Source organism: Bombus vancouverensis, chromosome 4 (genome assembly GCF_051014615.1).
Source record: "Bombus vancouverensis nearcticus chromosome 4, iyBomVanc1_principal, whole genome shotgun sequence".
NCBI classification, from domain to species: Eukaryota; Metazoa; Arthropoda; class Insecta; order Hymenoptera; family Apidae; genus Bombus; species Bombus vancouverensis.
Genome location: NC_134914.1, coordinates 5,800,175 through 5,817,861, shown reverse-complemented (window position 1 = coordinate 5,817,861; position 17,687 = coordinate 5,800,175). Strand labels below are relative to the sequence as shown.

Below are 17,687 nucleotides of genomic sequence, written 5' to 3'. Positions count from 1 at the left end.
TAGGTCTATTCCCTCTGTCTATCAGATTGCACATATATTTCTTAAATTTGAAAAGGTTGAAATATTTATAGCGCTATGATAAACTATGTTTCTTTAAATTTTTGTGTGTCTCTAATTTGAGTAATGGTCTTACATAAGATATCCATTATTGCTCTAATACAATTTCTTATAATAGTGTTCGCGGATTATAAAATGCACTGTTTTTAACAAGCAAAAGAGAAATATTCTTAGATCCTATGAAGTAGCGAAATTCATTTGAAAATGGATTCTTGATTGTAAAAGTTAAATAATAACCGAGTTTATATAACAAAGTTCTCTGGTATGTGGCATAATTCTGTTCTGATTCTTAAATGTACGACGTGGGTGGTAAAGCATCGGTAATAGTAGACTGTATTTCAATCCGAAAGCCATGAATTTAGCAATAAGCATTTAATGCATGGACATGATAACTTAGCTTAAACTGTATCGATACAAATTAGCGAAACATGTCGAATGTATCAAACGGGTGTGTGTGAAACATGTTATCCGTTCTAGATGATTCGTATCGATGGGATTCTTCTTGCTATTTTGTAGTTCGTCATCTGGTTGGCCTCCTGCCATACTTCCTAATATAGTGCCGCCGCAACGGTCCTTCCTTGACAGTTTTTTGCTCGCTATTATGAAATTTAAGCTAATTCTCGTTCTCACACGATACTCTAGAAAAGAATTTTTATGGAAATATTTTCTATTCCAATGCATTTATGATCATATACATAAATTCTACACGTTATAGTCTATGTGCATGCAACACATATATGAATAGTATAATTAAAGTTAATACGTATATTTAATTATTTCGTAACATGAAACTTATTAAAAGAAAATTTATTTTAATTTATTCTTATTCCATAAGTAGAATCATCCTCTCCATACGTTTAGAGATGAGACTTGAAGAACTTAAATATTCAAATCAATTTGATGATTCAATAACATTGATTAAAAAATTGATAAATCCATTAACAAATGAACATACATATCGAATGAAGGAATTTAAAAATTAATGCCTATATTCAGAAGAAAAACTTGATCAATTATTATATTTTGAAATAAGATTTATGGAACATCGTGTAACGTTTTGTAGACAGTTTATTAGAAAAAAGTGTGTAAGAAGATCAATTTATGTATTAATAATACTGTTTGAATATGTACTCAATCAAGATTTGAATGAATTTGCTATAACGATTTGAAAAAAAATGGGTCATTTGGAAGGAAATGGGTCGGTGGAAATAATTTCCTTTAGCGCTTAGAGTTCCCTAAAATCGTCGGTAAGAAAGTTTTTTTTAAAAAGAATACATATTTTCTGTCGGTAAATACGAAATTCGAAATTGCGAAGGTTTGGAAATATCGCATGCAGCGACGTTAAGCTACATATGACTACATTAAGTTGAGATTGCGCATCTATAGACAGGGAAGAATGGTGATTCGTGAAAGTGAACCGTAAGGTCTTGATGGATCGTATTGTGGAACGCTTGTATTAGAGGGGGCACGGCTCACTGTCCGGCCACGATATATACATGTATGTATATATGTATATTATATATATCTATATACATATATATCTATGTCAGCAAGGTAGTGTGTTCGCGGATCGTGTATGCAGAAGTGCTTAAATATTAATTACGTTACGGATGTTTTTACTGAAGTGACGCGCGTGTAATAGACGGATAGACTATCGAAATGCCACGGATGTACAGGCATAGCGCGAATGGAAATCCGTGCTAAATACGGATCGCGCAATTTGCAAATAAGCAGTGCCGATGGACGCGGCCATGTTTTCTGGTAGCAGAAATCTTACCCATTAATAATTCGTTAATCGTCGACCACGAAGTGGAGTGTACAGAATGCCGAAATGCGATGTAAAGACAAGGTATCTACCAGCTACGTTTGCCTGGACAGCCCTATTAAGCACCACGACACTCTTCTTCTGTTTTCCGTAAGTTCCGCACACATGTCTACCTTCTCGTGAGTGGCCGCAGTGTTTGCGCTCCTGTTTTCGTTCTTAAGAATATACCAATTTTTTGTTAAGACGTGTGTTCACTATGTATTACTTGGATCTTCTAGCTGTCAATATTACGTGTTTCGATGGGGGACATGGGTACCTGCTCTTCAAGGAGTCATTACCTTTTTTGTTTTGGCAAATTTTACACTAGCAACATTTATGGATCCAGGTGTTATTCCAAAAGGTATGTTTATATGTGAAGTGCAAGTTTTACAAATACAATTTACAAAAACATAGTTCCTGAAGTAGCATGATTTTCTTTTAAAGCACCTCCTGACGAGGATAGAGAAGATGATTTCCATGCTCCATTATATAAAAATGTAGAAATCAATGGCATTACAGTTCGTATGAAATGGTGTGTTACATGCAAATTTTACAGACCTCCACGTTGTTCACATTGCAGCGTGTGCAATCATTGTATCGAGGTATACACTCAATGTAATTTGAATGATTCTATTGTATGAAAGTCTAATTTTCTTTTTATATTTTCAGACATTCGATCATCACTGCCCATGGGTAAATAATTGTATTGGTAGGAGGAATTACAGATTCTTTTTCTTCTTTCTGCTGTCACTTAGTTTTCATATGCTCAGTATATTTGGACTTTGCCTATATTTTGTATTGGAACGTAAGCAACAGTTGGGTGAAGTGGATACTATTGTGGCGTATCCTTTTTTCCTAAATTAATAATTGCAATCTTATGAGATGCTGCAATTAGTTTTAAGTGATACATCTCTTTGCTGAAACATGACTGTATTTTATAATCCTTAAATTTAAAATAGACTTGTACTTATGGGAGTGGTTATACTTCTGTTCATTCCAATCTTTGGACTGACTGGCTTTCACGTAGTACTTGTTTCCAGAGGACGTACAACAAATGAACAGGTAACGGGTAAATTTAATGGAGGCTACAATCCTTTTTCTCATGGTTGCTTACACAATTGCTGTTATACGCAATTTGGACCACAATACCCCAGGTAATGTACTAGTTAATTTTTTATTCAAAATGTTATATGGAATAAATAAGTAATTACGAATTTATAACATTTCAGTTTGATTAAGCCTGAAAAGTATTCAGGAAAACGGTGCGGAGTTTCTACATCTGAGATATCGACTATAGGCAGTGAGAACCAGGTAAAAACCTACATGGATAGCAGCAATGGTGTTAGAAATGCCAGTTCAAATGCTTACAATAAGGTAAGAGCTAGTGCAACTTTGCTTGATACTTCTGATACTACATACAAGAAGATTTTACAAATGTAAATAGCTCTTCCTTTCTAGCATGCAACTTTAACGCTTTTTTGATGTTTAACACACCAGTTGTATGTAGTTTTATTATAGATATGTAATTCACTCCGCTTTAGGACGTTTCAGGTTCATGCTAATCTATTCTTTCCCGCGCTTCAGAGCTTCAATAAAATGTATGTCGCTGCTCGCAAATGTAGTGCATATCAACACATTTAAGAAAATGTTGCACGATTTTTCAAGTTTTACAAATTTTTGTTCATTAATTCCAAGTTTTCTCCTTTAGTGTACAATTTCCAGTGACGATTCTTCCTCTACATAATATTTTATTTTCAACGTTGGAAAAAGATGCGGCAGTTATTTTCTGTTCAGTTCCCTATTCCTTACTCATCCTGGTTGAACGCCAATATCCCTAAGAAATGTGCATTATTCATGTACAAAAGCGTGCTATAATAATTTGGTAATGAACATAAATTTTTTATTGCAATAAAGATAGCATCAAGTTGGATTATTATTTCCAGTTGTCTCCTGGACGAGATGGGTCGGATACAGACATGGAACCTACCGCATCGCAATCTGCGGATTGCGAACCCACACCTCCAGTACAAAGACATGGTTCCAAAAGCAATTTCTTCCTGCCACCTGTGGAGAATAGCGAATCTCCCAGGCACCCTCCACCATCGCAACATCGCCATCCAATGCATCACACTAGAGGCAGCCCTCATCCAAGGCCAAGGTAAAATAAAAAATGACAGCAAATGATACATCGTTTGCTAATTGTTTTTCTAATATACATAAGGTACGTTGTCAATACCTATAGGGGAATGAACGGTTCTCGGAGCCATACACCTGATCCTTTATCACCAGAAGCAAGTGGTTCACCAGCCACAGCTTCTCAAAGAGGCCAAGGTCAAGGGGGCGCTAGTCCAACAACGCAACGGATTAAAGCTATTGGAGTACCAACTCCACTTGCAATTTCCAGTCCTATTCGCAGGTATACTAAGCTTGTCTGTCGCTTTTGAAACGAAAATAGAACAATTACAAATTCAAATTAAATATAGTTCGAAAGAAAGAAAAATATGTGCAAGTGTATATTGTATGATACCATCTTGCGTGATATAAAAATTATTAAATATTTGTTCTATTCCGTGGATATATATATATATATAAAGTACTTTTGGAATATTTAACTTTTAGATGTATATTTTTCTTTTTTTTTTTTCTTAATTGTACGTCGCGGCGTTTTCACATTGCACAAAAATTTACCTCGTTGTAGAGAGCAAAAGGGAAGCGCCACATTTAGTAATAGTTTACATTGCATTTCTTGAGCACGCTACCAATACAAATTGAACAGTCTCCTTTTTCAATGTCCTGTTTGCTACCTCTCAACATGATGTGAAGCCTGTTTACTTAAGATTCCCCATCCCTCACTATGAACACCTCACTCTTGCTCTTATTCTTTCTTCCTTTATTCTCTCATCAGTATTCTCACCTTCTGAATGACGAAGGAACGTGACGAAAAAAAATGTTGCGCGATGTAGATCACAATAATATCGTAGAGAATTAGTTTCTCTGCATGTACATATTACAAGATATATGGTATATAGATAAGTTTGTGTCCCACTGCAGGGGGTGGTAACTGCAAGGAGCTGCTTTCTACCATCACGTTGCAACCTACTGCAGGTAAACACGAACTTCATCCTACGAGGACATATCGTAGTTTAAAGTTATGCTTTCTTGCGTATATTCCATACATATATCTATCTATCTATATATACATATATACATACATATATATGTAGATATTACTATTATACATATTAATATATATGTATATATATTTTTAAGAAAAATGCATACTTTAGTCTAGATACAAAAGGTGCCTATCAAGTCTGTCCACCTCAGATATCTTCATTATTTCAAGTAATAAGTGAAAATATTATTTGCAAATGTGTATGGTTGCAAGAAAGATATAACAATACAGATTATGACAATAATTATTTTCCACGGAGAGATATAATAAAAATTTGACGATCGATTTTTTAAACGGGGTATTCAACCTTTTGTCGTAAATTTCGATGAAATACTGACTTTTGAGTATAATAATTTTGTTTATTCTATTATTTTCATTATGAAACACGTTCAGTATATGTATTTGGAATATAAACGGTAGCTAATAAATATCATTCACAGTTAAATTTTCAACTTCTTAGTATTAACATAGTCTCTCATTATGACATTTGCATTCGAAGAACAAGTAAACATGTTTTCTATTTATGTGTACACGGAATCCATTATTTTATCAAATTTGATCATACAAAATTGGATATTCATTTAGGAAAAAAGAATTGTGTTATATTTTTTGCAACCATGCAACTTTTTTGAATAACATTTTCATTTGTTATGTGAATAATAAAGACATTTAAGATGGACATATTTGTCGGAATATCCAGTATTATATACATATTTATACACGTATCAGCCGACAAACACGCAAGTAAATGTCCACATACATATGTATATCCTAGGTTCGCTGCGTTTTTACTTTTTCTTGGATAGATGCTAATTTTTATAACAGGAATGATGCGCTGTTCTCTCTCTCCTGTATGTCTCGCCAGAGCCGTATTTGTATGGCTACAATGCTCAGCACTCGCATATTCATCTTGGTTCACTGTATTATTGTGCATTTGTCGAGTATTCAATTACCAAGTGCGGTATTGAAAAGCACGGAGATCAAAATATTGTATCTCTGTTACAGATCAAATCCAGGTACGCCGACGCAGGTTCGTCGGCCAGATTTTATAGGAGTTAACGACGCACCGACTTATTACGATGTACAGCAAGGAAATAATACCGGTATTGGTGCTGCTAGTGGTGCCGTCGTAACCGGTTATAGCCCGCAGCGACGGTTCTTGTCAGAAAGTGAACTCGTTCGTCAAGGTACTGATCATTCATATTCAAGAACTAACAATACTGTCGACAATATCCGAGAATTAGCGGGTTCACCTCAACGTGGTGTCTATATGTGGAAAGATAATTCTCCTGGCAGCTATCCTGCTCCAACCGGTACGGCAAATGCAACGACACATCAGTCACCCTCGCAAAGACCTCCACCACCGTACGATTATTACCGTTCCAATCCAACGAGTCCTACTCAACAATTGTACGTGAATACTCCTAGAGCGGCGTACCATCCTGCGATGAGGGGTGGAGTACCGGTCTTCCCACCGCATCAGTCGCCACAGGTGAAACGAAAAGCCACAATGGCGACACCAACTACTCCGACATCAGGCGATACTCGACGCAGACCAATGTCTTTTGTTAGAGCTTTGGAAATGACGGATTCTATGGAAATGGTGTCAGCGCCTAATGAGAACAGATCACAACGGCCCACGACGCCGACACCGGATCGTGCTAGTGTTTACGATATGAACTATGAGATATCCGTATAGCCCACCTTTACGGTCTCCGCACCATCTTGCGGCTGGACGGAGATTGTACAAGAATTGCCGTCATTACGCGTCTCCTATTCCAAAGAGGAAAGAACATATGCCGCTTACGAGATATCCGTCTGAATCTTCGTGTCGAAGCAGCTAAATAATTTACATCAAATGATATTATTTCGGTCGGGATATTATAAAGTTCTTCCGGCCCAAATGTCGATTGACATTTACAGTACTCCACATCCACCGCCAACATACTTGGAACAATGTAGAGCAAGGCCAATTATTTTCCCGAGGGAACAAGGACGTCAAACGCAGTCATCGTTCATCTATGTTATTAGTGATACCCGCAGTGTACAATGCGTATTATGAACGATGGTATGTTAAAATATATTCAGTGGAATAATAATAGTCGATAGACAAGAATCTTCGGGAAAAATCGGTATCGGTGTTTAATGATTTCCATTGTGATTTACTAACAACGGAAAATGCATTAGATTCTTTGTTTCGCGTTGAACTCGGAAGAACGTCAAGTCGATAAAAAAAAAGGTGTTCATCGCCGAGTCTACGGTTAATATAAGACTGTCTGTCTCGTTATTAGCAAAAAATTTTGATTTAGTCATTTTTTAAAGGGTGTTCATTCAATTCGATATGTACACGAAATAAAACGTGTTCATTTATCCGAGGGAGAAAGAAGCGTTCGGACTGATTGACGATCGAAGTAATCGAGTCACGAAAGCGTCAACGAAAGTAATTCCGAACGCTTAGTGATAATCACTAAGCAAGAACAGCTGCTGACGAATTTTCCCTCGTTTAGCAGCGTACACAATTCTATTTTTTAGTACTCAGCATAAAGTCAGTTTAGATTTTGATACCGTGACGTCGTGACTCAATTTCTCGAAATGCAGCATCGATTAATTTTTCTTTTTCTTTTCCTTATCGATCAAAATACACAATTAGACGAGTAACAAAGAAAATAGGGATTATCGTTGCGCACCATTTTTTAGGGTCGGTTTTGACTCATGGTCGTGTTCTTTTTTCGTTGTGTAACAATACAAACGAAAGTAGAGCAACACTGTAAACAGGATGAAAATCGAACCTGCTACTATAGTCTCCTATCTTCATTGATGCAAGAAGAGTTCGTGTCCAGTTAAAAAAAAGTTACTTAATCGATTTAAGTCATTATCCGGATAGAATAACAAATTCTGTGTAAAATAATCGTGTAAAATGAAATGTGTAGCAAATTTTTAATATACATATTTAACAATATTTATACGTAAATAATAAAAAAATATAAGACTTTATAATGATTTCATTTGTTTGTTATAAATGATGATTTTATCGATGTGACCACTAATATGATCAATTAATTTTTACGAAATAAAACAAAAGAAGAATGGTTAGAAAGATATACGAAAGAGAACTGTATGAATGCCAAGAGGAAACGGATGGATGGACGAATGGATGTATAACAGGAGAATATTTAGAATATTTAGGCGAGAAAGCAAGTGACAGACCAGTATGTTTTAAACGTTTACAATGGTGGATGATTACTCAATAACAGAAGAAAGAAAAGAAAAACAGAAAAAAATTAAACATAAATAACGGACTTTGTTAACACTGGGAATACAATTTTGTAATATATATATTGCATAAATTTATTGATATATCTACAGCTACTGTTAAGTTTGTAATATACCCTGCTTAAAAAAAAATTGCATGGCGATTTCTGTATTATGTATTTGTATGCGAGACCAATATTATCAATTATGCAAGCTTAAGGAATAATTGCGAACCGTGTATGCGTAAGGTAATCGTGAAATATTGCGTGCCCAGTTACCTTGCGACAAATTGGTAATCGAATTATTATTGTTAAATAGCACATATCGTTCTGCTAAAGGGCTTATCAAACATCGAATATTTTCAGGCTAAAGAAACATTTCCTCGATGAATATCCGATATCTTTGATAAAAAAGAAAGGAACAATGGACACACAAAAATGATTAGGAATATTTCTTCCATTGCTGGCGCTACTGATAAAACGCGTTGCTCGTTTCCTATTTATTTTCTGATTATATATATTTTTCTTTTTCTTTACAATGAGCTGTGCCAAAACAAAGGAAACATACGATTTTCCATATTTCACTCCAATTATGTAGTTTTCACATAATGAGCACTTAAAAAAGAAGTAAATAAAAGTAAACAAATGACTGGTACAACGTTAAAACGGATTGCTTTAGAGGATTATGCGTAAGGTGTGACGAATGTTTAGTGTTTATAATTCGGTGTACTTGTACATAAATATTGCTCGTTATTATCACTTAAATGTACATACATATACATTTCGGTACTTACGTATCGCTGCAGCAATCTACAAAAATAAAATTCATGAAACACAAGCTGATTGTACTCTAATTGTGCTAGAATATCTTTGATTTGATTATTTATTGCATTTATTATTATATTTTGTAGGTATTAATTACGGGGGCTCATTCTTACAATTGGGTCAAATCAGACTTTAAAAAGGGCAGAAATTAAATCAAAATTAGGTGGTTTCGAATGATCGTATCACGTGGTACATGAACTCAATTAAAAAAGGTAGAGATGACCTTGAAATCTATGTAGTGCTTCCATTTCCGGAGTAGGTGTAGGTATCACGTGATATATTATTGGAGCTACTTAATTTTGCCTAATAAAATCATCGTCTATCTTGTACTGTCTTAACTACAGCTTGAGTAACTATGAGTTACAAGGAATACTCTTTATAAGGAACGAATTTGAAAAGCGCGGCTTATTATAAGAGTGTTCATAAAGACGATTATAAGTAGCCTTATCAGTTTATGAATGTTGATCGAAATTTACACGTGGATACATAGATAACATAATTATTAAAAGACGCTAACAATATATATCTTTAATAATTTTTAGTTTCAAGTAGTTACGGTATTAAAAACCACGGTTTATCACAATGGTAAAATACTTTTCATGCATGTATTTTTGAACACAACTGTACAAATAGGAAAAACGTGAGTTATGTTACTTTTTAAGTTCATGATAAGAGAAATTTATGATTGTTTCATGATCTTGAAACGATTCGATATTAAATGATATGCAATTTTTACATTTGTCGTTATATTTAATATGAGTGATACAAGATATAATTGAAACATAACTATGTTAATGTGCTAAAAAAATATCAAATAACAAATGTAGTTGTATCATTTATCTTGCAACTAATTTAATAGTATATAAAATGGTCGTTTTATTGTTTAGTCAGATTTTCATAAATTTTATGGTTTCAGATAATATGGCCGCAACCCGGCGGGAATAACGACGCGAGCGCCGTGTCATTTTAGTGGTAACTTTGTTTCATATACTTCATAAACCTTGTATGTTATTCCATTATGTTTCGTTAATGGAATAAAGTTCTTAATTGTCGATGTTATATGTTGTTTACATGCAGTATTGTTAAATACGTAACTAACAACGAGAACGTGTTCTGTAAATTGGCGACTATCTTTTAGCGGCACCGTCCGCCATTATTGGCATTTACACGGCGTTCAACAAGATTTTCTTACGTTTATAGGGCCGAAACCACACCTATAATCTGAAGATTTATATCATACTATGATGTGAGTAATCCATATTATTTTTTTACCCTTTTGATCTTGTTTTTTTAGTTTAATCGTAACCTCATCATTACCGGGTGTTTTCATGTGTACGTAGGGCACGCAGCCGTAAAGATAGCACGGGTAAAAGTGACTCTGAAGTCACAGATAAAGAAAATAAGAGGGAAAGAGGTAGAGAAAGGGATAGAAAAAAGCGGGCTGCCTCAACGTCTAGCAGTGGCAGTAGGTGAGGAAACAAATATTTTTCTGATAGAATTAATAATTAAAACTGAAAAATTATACTCAATATATTTCTATTATTCACATTTCACAGTTCTTCTGATAGTAGCTCAGGATCATCGTCCACAAGCAGTGGAAGCAGTTCCAGATCAAGCTCTACTTCAAGTACTACCTCTACCAGTTCAGCAAGTTCTTCTGGAAGTTCTAGGGATAGGGGAAGAAAACGAAGCAGAAGCAAGAGTGTAGATGCTTCGCGTAGACATGATAATAAAGAAAAAGAAAGGGAAAAGGAAAGAGAAAGAGAAAGGGATAGAGACAGGGACAGAGACAGGGACAGAGAAAAAGATAAAAAGAAGAGCAGTAATTCTGTAATTGATAAACCGAAACCCAAAGGACGCTCTAGGTGAAAATATTAATCGAGATCATGTGTACAAATAGCCTTACTTGTAACTTCTTTTTTATTTCATTTAATTTGTATTATAGATCACCTTCACCACGTAGAAAACGTAGGGAAAGATCACCAATTCCTAGACCAACAAAAATACATATTGGACATTTAACCCGTAATGTTACTAAAGAACATATTATGGAAATCTTTTCTACATATGGTCAGATAAAAATGGTCGATTTTGCAATGGATAAGCTTCATCCCAATCAAGGACGAGGCTTTGCTTATGTGGAGTTTGAAACAGCAGATGAAGCTGAGAACGCAATGAAACACATGGATGGTGGTAAGTACAAAATTTCAAACTTTTTCTTACTTATTGTCTTGTTAATAGATACCAATAATTTAATTTAATGAGTATTTCTCCTATATATCTATAGGACAAATAGACGGTCAGGAAATTACTGCTGCCCCAGTATTATTACCAAAACCACGACCGTTACCAATGCGGAGAATGTCACCTTTAATGGGAAGAAGAGCGCCTCCCCGATGGGGTGGTGGAGGTAGAAATACTCCTCCTCGCTATCGGAGACGTTCACCACCAATTAATCGTCGCAGAAGCCCACGGCCACCAAGACGTAGACCAAGAACTCGTTCGCGTAGTCCCCCAAATAATCCACGACATCGGCACCGTCGCTACACGAGATCAAGCTCTAGCAGTTCTCGATAGCAACCTTTTTTGTACATATAAAATAAGAGCTGAATTTGACCAAAGTCAGTTCGTTCTGATTGGTCGTCTTAATATATTAAGCAAAACAATTTTTACCAATTCATTCGTTCGTATTGACTGGGAAAGTGTATTATGCATTCAAAAATACACTATACTTGTCCACAACGGTGTTCATGACAATTTACGTTTTCGTCAATGACTAAAACACCGTCCGTGGTCCGCAAGTTCTGCTTTTGAAATATATCAATTTCACACGTGATAAGTATATTGCTATTGATTGGTACCTGAAGGCCGATGACCCCGGATAAAAGAATGTATTCTGAGACATTGTCATACACGATAGTATTAAATATAAAACATGAAGACTTCAGAAAAAATATTATTACTAAATATTATTTAGTAATATAAGTACGTAATATGTAAGCGTAATCTCGTAAAGAAATATAAAAAGTTTAAACCTTTTTGTCGTAAAGTATAGTGGCAGTGTGTCTATTTATAAACTAGTAATATTTTTTCTGAGGTCTTTATGAACTGTTTAAATGTTTCAGGCTTGGTAGAAGTACTAGAAACGACAGATTTGATAGAAACTATGATTATTAGACCCTTTTACAAAGAATCAATTTTAGAAAAAACCTATTCACACAAAATCCTCTTTTATACTCCTCAATATCTACAAGAACAGAATCATTGCATCACATTGCAACCTTGTATCGATGAAAAATATCTACAATTTTTAACTTGCATATGGTCGTTAATTATATAATACACATTTTTTATGGTGACTTTACAATATGAACGAAACAGTTTAAAGAGCCTGATTATTTAACAGAAGTAAGTATATTTTTGGAGGCACCAGAATTTTCGAATGTAGCCTGGTCCATGGCACGAATATTTTATTTTGTTTTTCTTCTTAAGAGAGATCTTGAATTAGCTCTCTGGTAACATAACTACGTATATGGCTGATAAATTGAGAGGACGATGAAACAAGGATATAAAACAATATTTCTTTTTCAATTTTGATAGGTACAAAATCAGAAGTTGCAATATCTCTACATAGCGTTAATTGTGTTTTTGATTAAAGCACTTTGGCACGGACAAACTGCTTTTGTATCTGTTTACTCACAAATCCTATAATTTTCCTGACAAATATAAATTTTTTTTCATTTTATTTTATTGCAAAATGTATTGCAGTAGATAGATTATCTCTGCTTATAATTTCTCGAAAAAGAATTTGATTTACAATTTGTGTTTGTTATTCTCCTTATAATTACGACGAAAAATAACTGCAATACTTTTAAATAATCTTACGTTTTATACATATCACAGGAAGCACCAGAGTGCGATTCTAATTTGCATGCAAATGAAAAAGGAAAAGCGAGCTTGTGCTGCCAAAAGCCAAAGATATCAGTTTTTTTGCCCCCTCGTACGTGTTTTTTAGTATTATTCCTACGGTACAAATTAATCTCTATGGAAAAAAAAGAAACATGTAACTTTTCTTTGTTATATTATATCGATTAAATTAGGGCAACTTGTTTTACGATCGTATCTGTACGTCAGTAGTAGAGATTCGTTTATACGACGCAATAAATAAATAATTAAATAATTTTTGAGTAGTGGTAGAGATCCGCTTAAGTTTGCTTTTAACTTGGATTTCTTTCTTTACGTAGCATCGTCTCGCATTCTACAATATCTATAATATTACACACGATACTTTTTCTTGTTAACTATACGCATAGTTATCGTAATGATTAAAGTTTATATCGCTATGAACAGTCAGATCCCCGAAACTTATACAGAATCACATAACGACGTCATTATTTGTTTTCCCTCTTTTTGTGACCACATTATTTCAATAAATGCCTTAGTTTATTTGCATCGATGATTCGTCCTTTAACTTCCATCACGTAATCAAACGAAATTTCTATGGTCATAAACAAGGCATTTTTGACAATGATCTTCTTACGAGCCACACGAATGCATTTGTTATTTTGAAATGTTCTATACGTTTTTCGTTTTTTCGCACTTCGTCAATAACTATAAATATTATATAATCTATGTACAATTTCTTTTAAATAACGCCTCTTCTCCGTTAGCAAAATATCAGCACTGGGGTCTGAAAACTTTACGGAAATGCTCAGAATGCTGACCCTTTAGTGCGTTCACTTGCAGAAGCTGAGGACGCGGGGAGGATATATCATCGAGATTGGGAGGCATCCTCCTTCTTATGTATATCTGCGTGCATCAAAGCGGGCTCTAGTTGTCGCGTTGGCACCCCGGGCCCAGGTCCTGCTCTATGATGCATATGCAAATTACTTAATGGACCAGGACTTGGATCCTTGCTTCTCAAAGAATTTACTGGTGGTGGTGGATATCCGGCGTATAGTTTAGCTCTTTCTTCTTCTTCTGCTCGAAATGCAGCAGCAGCCATCAATGGATTATAACGTAATTGTTGTAAAGGATCGTAACGATAATCTCGGAAAGGATCCCCAGGCCAAGGACCTCCTGGTTGACCAGTAGGCGCAGATGGAGGTGGAAAATGTTGCATTGGATGTGCGCTCAAACCAGGGAGCATACTTCGTGGCATGGAATGCGGCGCAGGCATGCTATGCGGATGCCTTGCAAGGTATGAATGAGGATGAGGGTGATGATACCTTGTCTCAGGCAGTGGACTTGGTCCAGGTCCTGTTGCGGACACTGCTCCAGGCCCAGGACCCGGCGGCCTTGGAAGCATCACAACTTCGTCGTCTTTACTTCGTGGTTCTTCTTTCACGCGTACTTCCCCACTTTCTATAGGTGCAGATCCGTTTCTTAAAGGTGATCGTTCCCGACCTACAACCACGTGTTGCCGATTTTGATGAAGTAACCTTTCACGTTCCATTTCGCGTCTTTCCATCTCTCGACGTTCTTTGTCCCTCCTTTCTCTTTCTCGTTCCGCAGCTTCCTGTTGTTTCCTTTTTTCTTCTTTTTCGCGCTCTCGTCTCTCCCTTTCACGTTGCTCTTCCCGTTCTCTTTCCTTCTCACGTCTTATACGCTCGCGTTCTCGTTCGCGTTCTCGTTCACGTTCTCGTTCGCGTTCGCGTTCGCGCTCCCGCTCTCGCTCTCGTTCCTCGAGTTCCGCTCGTCTGTCAATTGCAGGTGGTTCCGGTTTTAGATTCCATGATACCGCTGTAGTTGGTGGAAATCCAGTAGAGGCTCGTTGTAATCTAAACAAAAAGAGAAAAGAATAATTAATGATTTACACATTTTTCTTGTAGAGGTAAATAATTAGATGCATACCCTCTCCATGGATCGTGTACAGAACCTAGACCACCCAATGGTGGCATTTCCCTCGAAGGAGGAAAACTAGAAAGACCAGGGAAATTTGGATTCGGTGCACCAAATGTTGATGGATATCTTCCGAATGGTGACATTCCCGTTCCTAAGATAATTTCCATACGATTAATTCAGTTTATTTGCAAGAAGTAATATTTCATATATTGATCGACAATAAATTACCTAAATGTGATGCTGGCGTGGATAGAAAACCGACAGGATGAGGTGGAGGTGGTGCAGGATGCGCTGGTGGTATATTAGTGGGAAATGGTGGTGCCATTGAAGGTGCTCCTATTCCAAGACCAGTTCCTGGGGCTCCTGGGTAAAGATGACCTGGTGGTCTCAAGAGTTCTGTTTTAGTATTAACGACACTTCCAGCCTTCGCTTCCGCTTGCTGTTTTTGTTGGTGGTGATAAATTTCCCAAGCGATACGAACATGCATTGCATTCCATTTTCCACTTTTCTGTAATAAATATACAAGTTGCAGTAAATACATTGAGCAATACATAAACTTTTATAATTTATGTTCATTAAAAAGATTACCACCTTTGGTGCAAATGATGTTAAATGATTGGGAGGTACAAAAGGTGTTGAAGGTGGACCAATTCCAGGATGTAAGAGACCGGTATTAAAGCCAGAATAACTAGAAAGGTTCAGATTTCCACGAAAAAATGGAGATTCAACACCTCCCAATTTCGGGATGTCCTTGAACTAAGAGATACAATGCATGAATATGATAGTAAATGATACATGTTATTCTTACACAAATATGAGGAACTATATTACGTACTATAGGAGGCGGAAACAAAGTTGTCGCAGCCGTCGGTGGAAGCAGAGGTGTGGTGTGTTGATGTACGTGAGTATGCTGATGTTGATGATGATGCATCTCCGTCCTAAGATATGGAGGCGGACCCAGATTCCCAACTGCGACTCCAACGTTTCTGTCTTGGGATGCCAAGAATCTATTGTCAAGCTCTCGCCTTAACAGGTCTGCCTGACCTGCGACATGAGTCACCCCTTGTTTCGGTTAGTGTCTCATTCGTTTCAAACTTTTATTCTACCTTTTTTCTTTTTTTTTTTCTTTCTCTTTGTTACTCGAATCCCAAACAAAATCGAAATATAGCTTATATACTTACTTGTTTGAAAAAGTGACTCGGCAGAGAATGGATTAGGATTGGTCGTTGGTGGTGGCAGTGAAGGCAGTGACGTATGTGGACTGGAACTGGATACGGGAGGAGGTAAGGGTGCCGCGAACATTGGCGGAGGAAACGTGTGCATGCCAAGTGGTACTGGTGGAGGTGTTGGCCTTGGAACTGATGTTGCAGTTGCCGGAGACAATTGTGAAGTTGTGCTGCTACTGTAAATTACATATGAAAATATATAAAAATTATAAAAATACTTGTAAAAGATAAAGGAATTACAGGAGAGGTTTTGATTTCATTCATACCCAATCCATCCCTGTGGTTTGGTGTAAGCAGGTAGACTAGAATTGGCTGGAGAAGATGTGTTTGGCACACTTACAGGCGTTATGCTACCTCGACTTAGGCTACTGACGTTACTGCTATAACAAGTAACATTATTATAAGATATTTGTTACAAAAAACAATAGGAATATTTATGATTAAAAGATTGTACCTATAACTATCTCTTTCCCGATTTGGACTGTGTCCACGAGGCGAATTATTGTTTCTTCCAGTCAAACTACAGGCTACCATGTCTCTATGAGCAATGGTATTTGCTGTAGTAACTGTATTAGTTATAGTAGACACACATGTTGTGGTGGCAGCGCTCAAAGGAGTATTATGATTTGTGGTATTATTTCCTATAGGTTGTTGTTTACTTATGTTAGTACATGGGGAAGCTCTATTTCCTCTCTAAAAATGAAAACGATCAGGATTAGCGCTTCATTCAACTATCATCAAAACAATCGATATAATGACGATAAATATACATAATATTTATTCAACTCAAACAAATTCTCAAGTATAATGCAAGGATATACAACTTACCACTTCTGCTCGTGAAGAAGCAGAATGGGAGGGAGATGGAACCGCAGGTGGGAGGTATGGACTGTGATTTAGAGCGGTGTATGGTGTATAAAGAGGTGGATAAGATGGTTGGGTCTGAGGATAAGCAGCCATGGGTATCGACGGTGGATAGCTAGTAGTTGTAGCTCCGTTTGATGGTGCTGCTGGAGTAACACCTAAACTGGCTACCGCAGGACTAGTTGTATGACTCGATGAAACAAGGGGTACATTAGGTGGATGTAATGCAGGTATTGTTGTATGAGGCTGTTGGGGCAAGGAAGGTGGTGGCAGAGCAGGGGAAGCTGGCCGCTGCTGCGGAGCTATTGCACGTGGGTTTGCTGCCAACGGACTAGTCATCTGAAAATATATTCAATCTAATGTATATTGTTCTTAGTAACGAAACTCTAAATTAGAAACATTTACTTACAGGTGGTTGGGATATGTGAGGGGGTAGAGTAGGACTGGGAGGACTTGGCGCTGTTGGAACTGGTGCAGACGCAGGCACAGGAGGTGGTATAGGCGCTGGAGCATCCGTTGCTGGATTGGAAATTTGTCCACCTGTGTCTGGAGGTGAACCTCCTGCTCCGTTTGCTGGAGGCAAAACGTGTGGTGAAGATGACGGCAATTCGTCTGCAACATAAGAGTTGATTTTAGAAAAA

General features: G+C 36.7%; 3 protein-coding genes across 9 annotated transcripts in view; 2 read left to right on the top strand and 1 right to left on the bottom strand.

Moving 5' to 3' along the window:
* Window positions 1-1,578: 1,578 nt before the first annotated feature.
* On the top strand, window positions 1,579-9,125 carry Zdhhc8 (zinc finger DHHC-type containing 8). 3 transcript variants are annotated; one of them, XM_033341953.2, is made up of 10 exons: window positions 1,579-1,972; window positions 2,101-2,222; window positions 2,306-2,463; window positions 2,531-2,703; window positions 2,821-3,015; window positions 3,091-3,235; window positions 3,805-4,019; window positions 4,083-4,277; window positions 6,042-6,223; window positions 6,317-9,125. In XM_033341953.2, the coding sequence occupies exons 1-10, from the start codon at window positions 1,881-1,883 to the stop codon at window positions 6,733-6,735; spliced, it is 1,896 nt and encodes a 631-aa protein (XP_033197844.1). In that variant the 5' UTR covers window positions 1,579-1,880; the 3' UTR covers window positions 6,736-9,125. The 3 variants fall into 3 exon arrangements, with proteins under 3 accessions (XP_033197844.1, XP_033197842.1, XP_033197843.1); XM_033341951.2 differs by having other exon boundaries at window positions 1,580-1,972; window positions 6,042-9,125; XM_033341952.2 differs by having other exon boundaries at window positions 1,582-1,972; window positions 4,104-4,277; window positions 6,042-9,125.
* Window positions 9,126-9,607: 482 nt separating this feature from the next.
* Window positions 9,608-12,432, top strand: LOC117160883 (uncharacterized). The gene is made up of 7 exons (XM_033341949.2): window positions 9,608-9,752; window positions 10,029-10,084; window positions 10,313-10,358; window positions 10,453-10,581; window positions 10,669-10,977; window positions 11,058-11,305; window positions 11,400-12,432. Exons 3-7 carry the CDS (start codon window positions 10,354-10,356, stop codon window positions 11,687-11,689), a joined length of 981 nt encoding a protein of 326 aa, XP_033197840.1. The 5' UTR covers window positions 9,608-9,752; window positions 10,029-10,084; window positions 10,313-10,353; the 3' UTR covers window positions 11,690-12,432.
* tay (tay bridge kinase) overlaps window positions 12,266-17,687 on the bottom strand; it is a 25,361-nt gene continuing 19,939 nt past the window's right edge. The window contains exons 7-16 of one of the 5 annotated variants that reach the window (XM_033341946.2): window positions 17,456-17,658; window positions 17,011-17,385; window positions 16,637-16,875; window positions 16,449-16,562; window positions 16,138-16,358; window positions 15,792-16,000; window positions 15,548-15,712; window positions 15,185-15,464; window positions 14,966-15,107; window positions 12,266-14,892 (exon numbers count right to left, since the gene is read on the bottom strand). In XM_033341946.2, the coding sequence (XP_033197837.1) occupies window positions 13,884-14,892; window positions 14,966-15,107; window positions 15,185-15,464; window positions 15,548-15,712; window positions 15,792-16,000; window positions 16,138-16,358; window positions 16,449-16,562; window positions 16,637-16,875; window positions 17,011-17,385; window positions 17,456-17,658 (2,957 nt within the window). In that variant the 3' untranslated portion in view covers window positions 12,266-13,883. Of the gene's footprint in view, window positions 14,893-14,965; window positions 15,108-15,184; window positions 15,465-15,547; window positions 15,713-15,791; window positions 16,019-16,137; window positions 16,359-16,448; window positions 16,563-16,636; window positions 16,876-17,010; window positions 17,386-17,455; window positions 17,659-17,687 lie in introns of all 5 variants that reach the window. The other 4 variants (XM_033341945.2, XM_033341944.2, XM_033341947.2 and 1 more) reach the window with 4 other exon arrangements.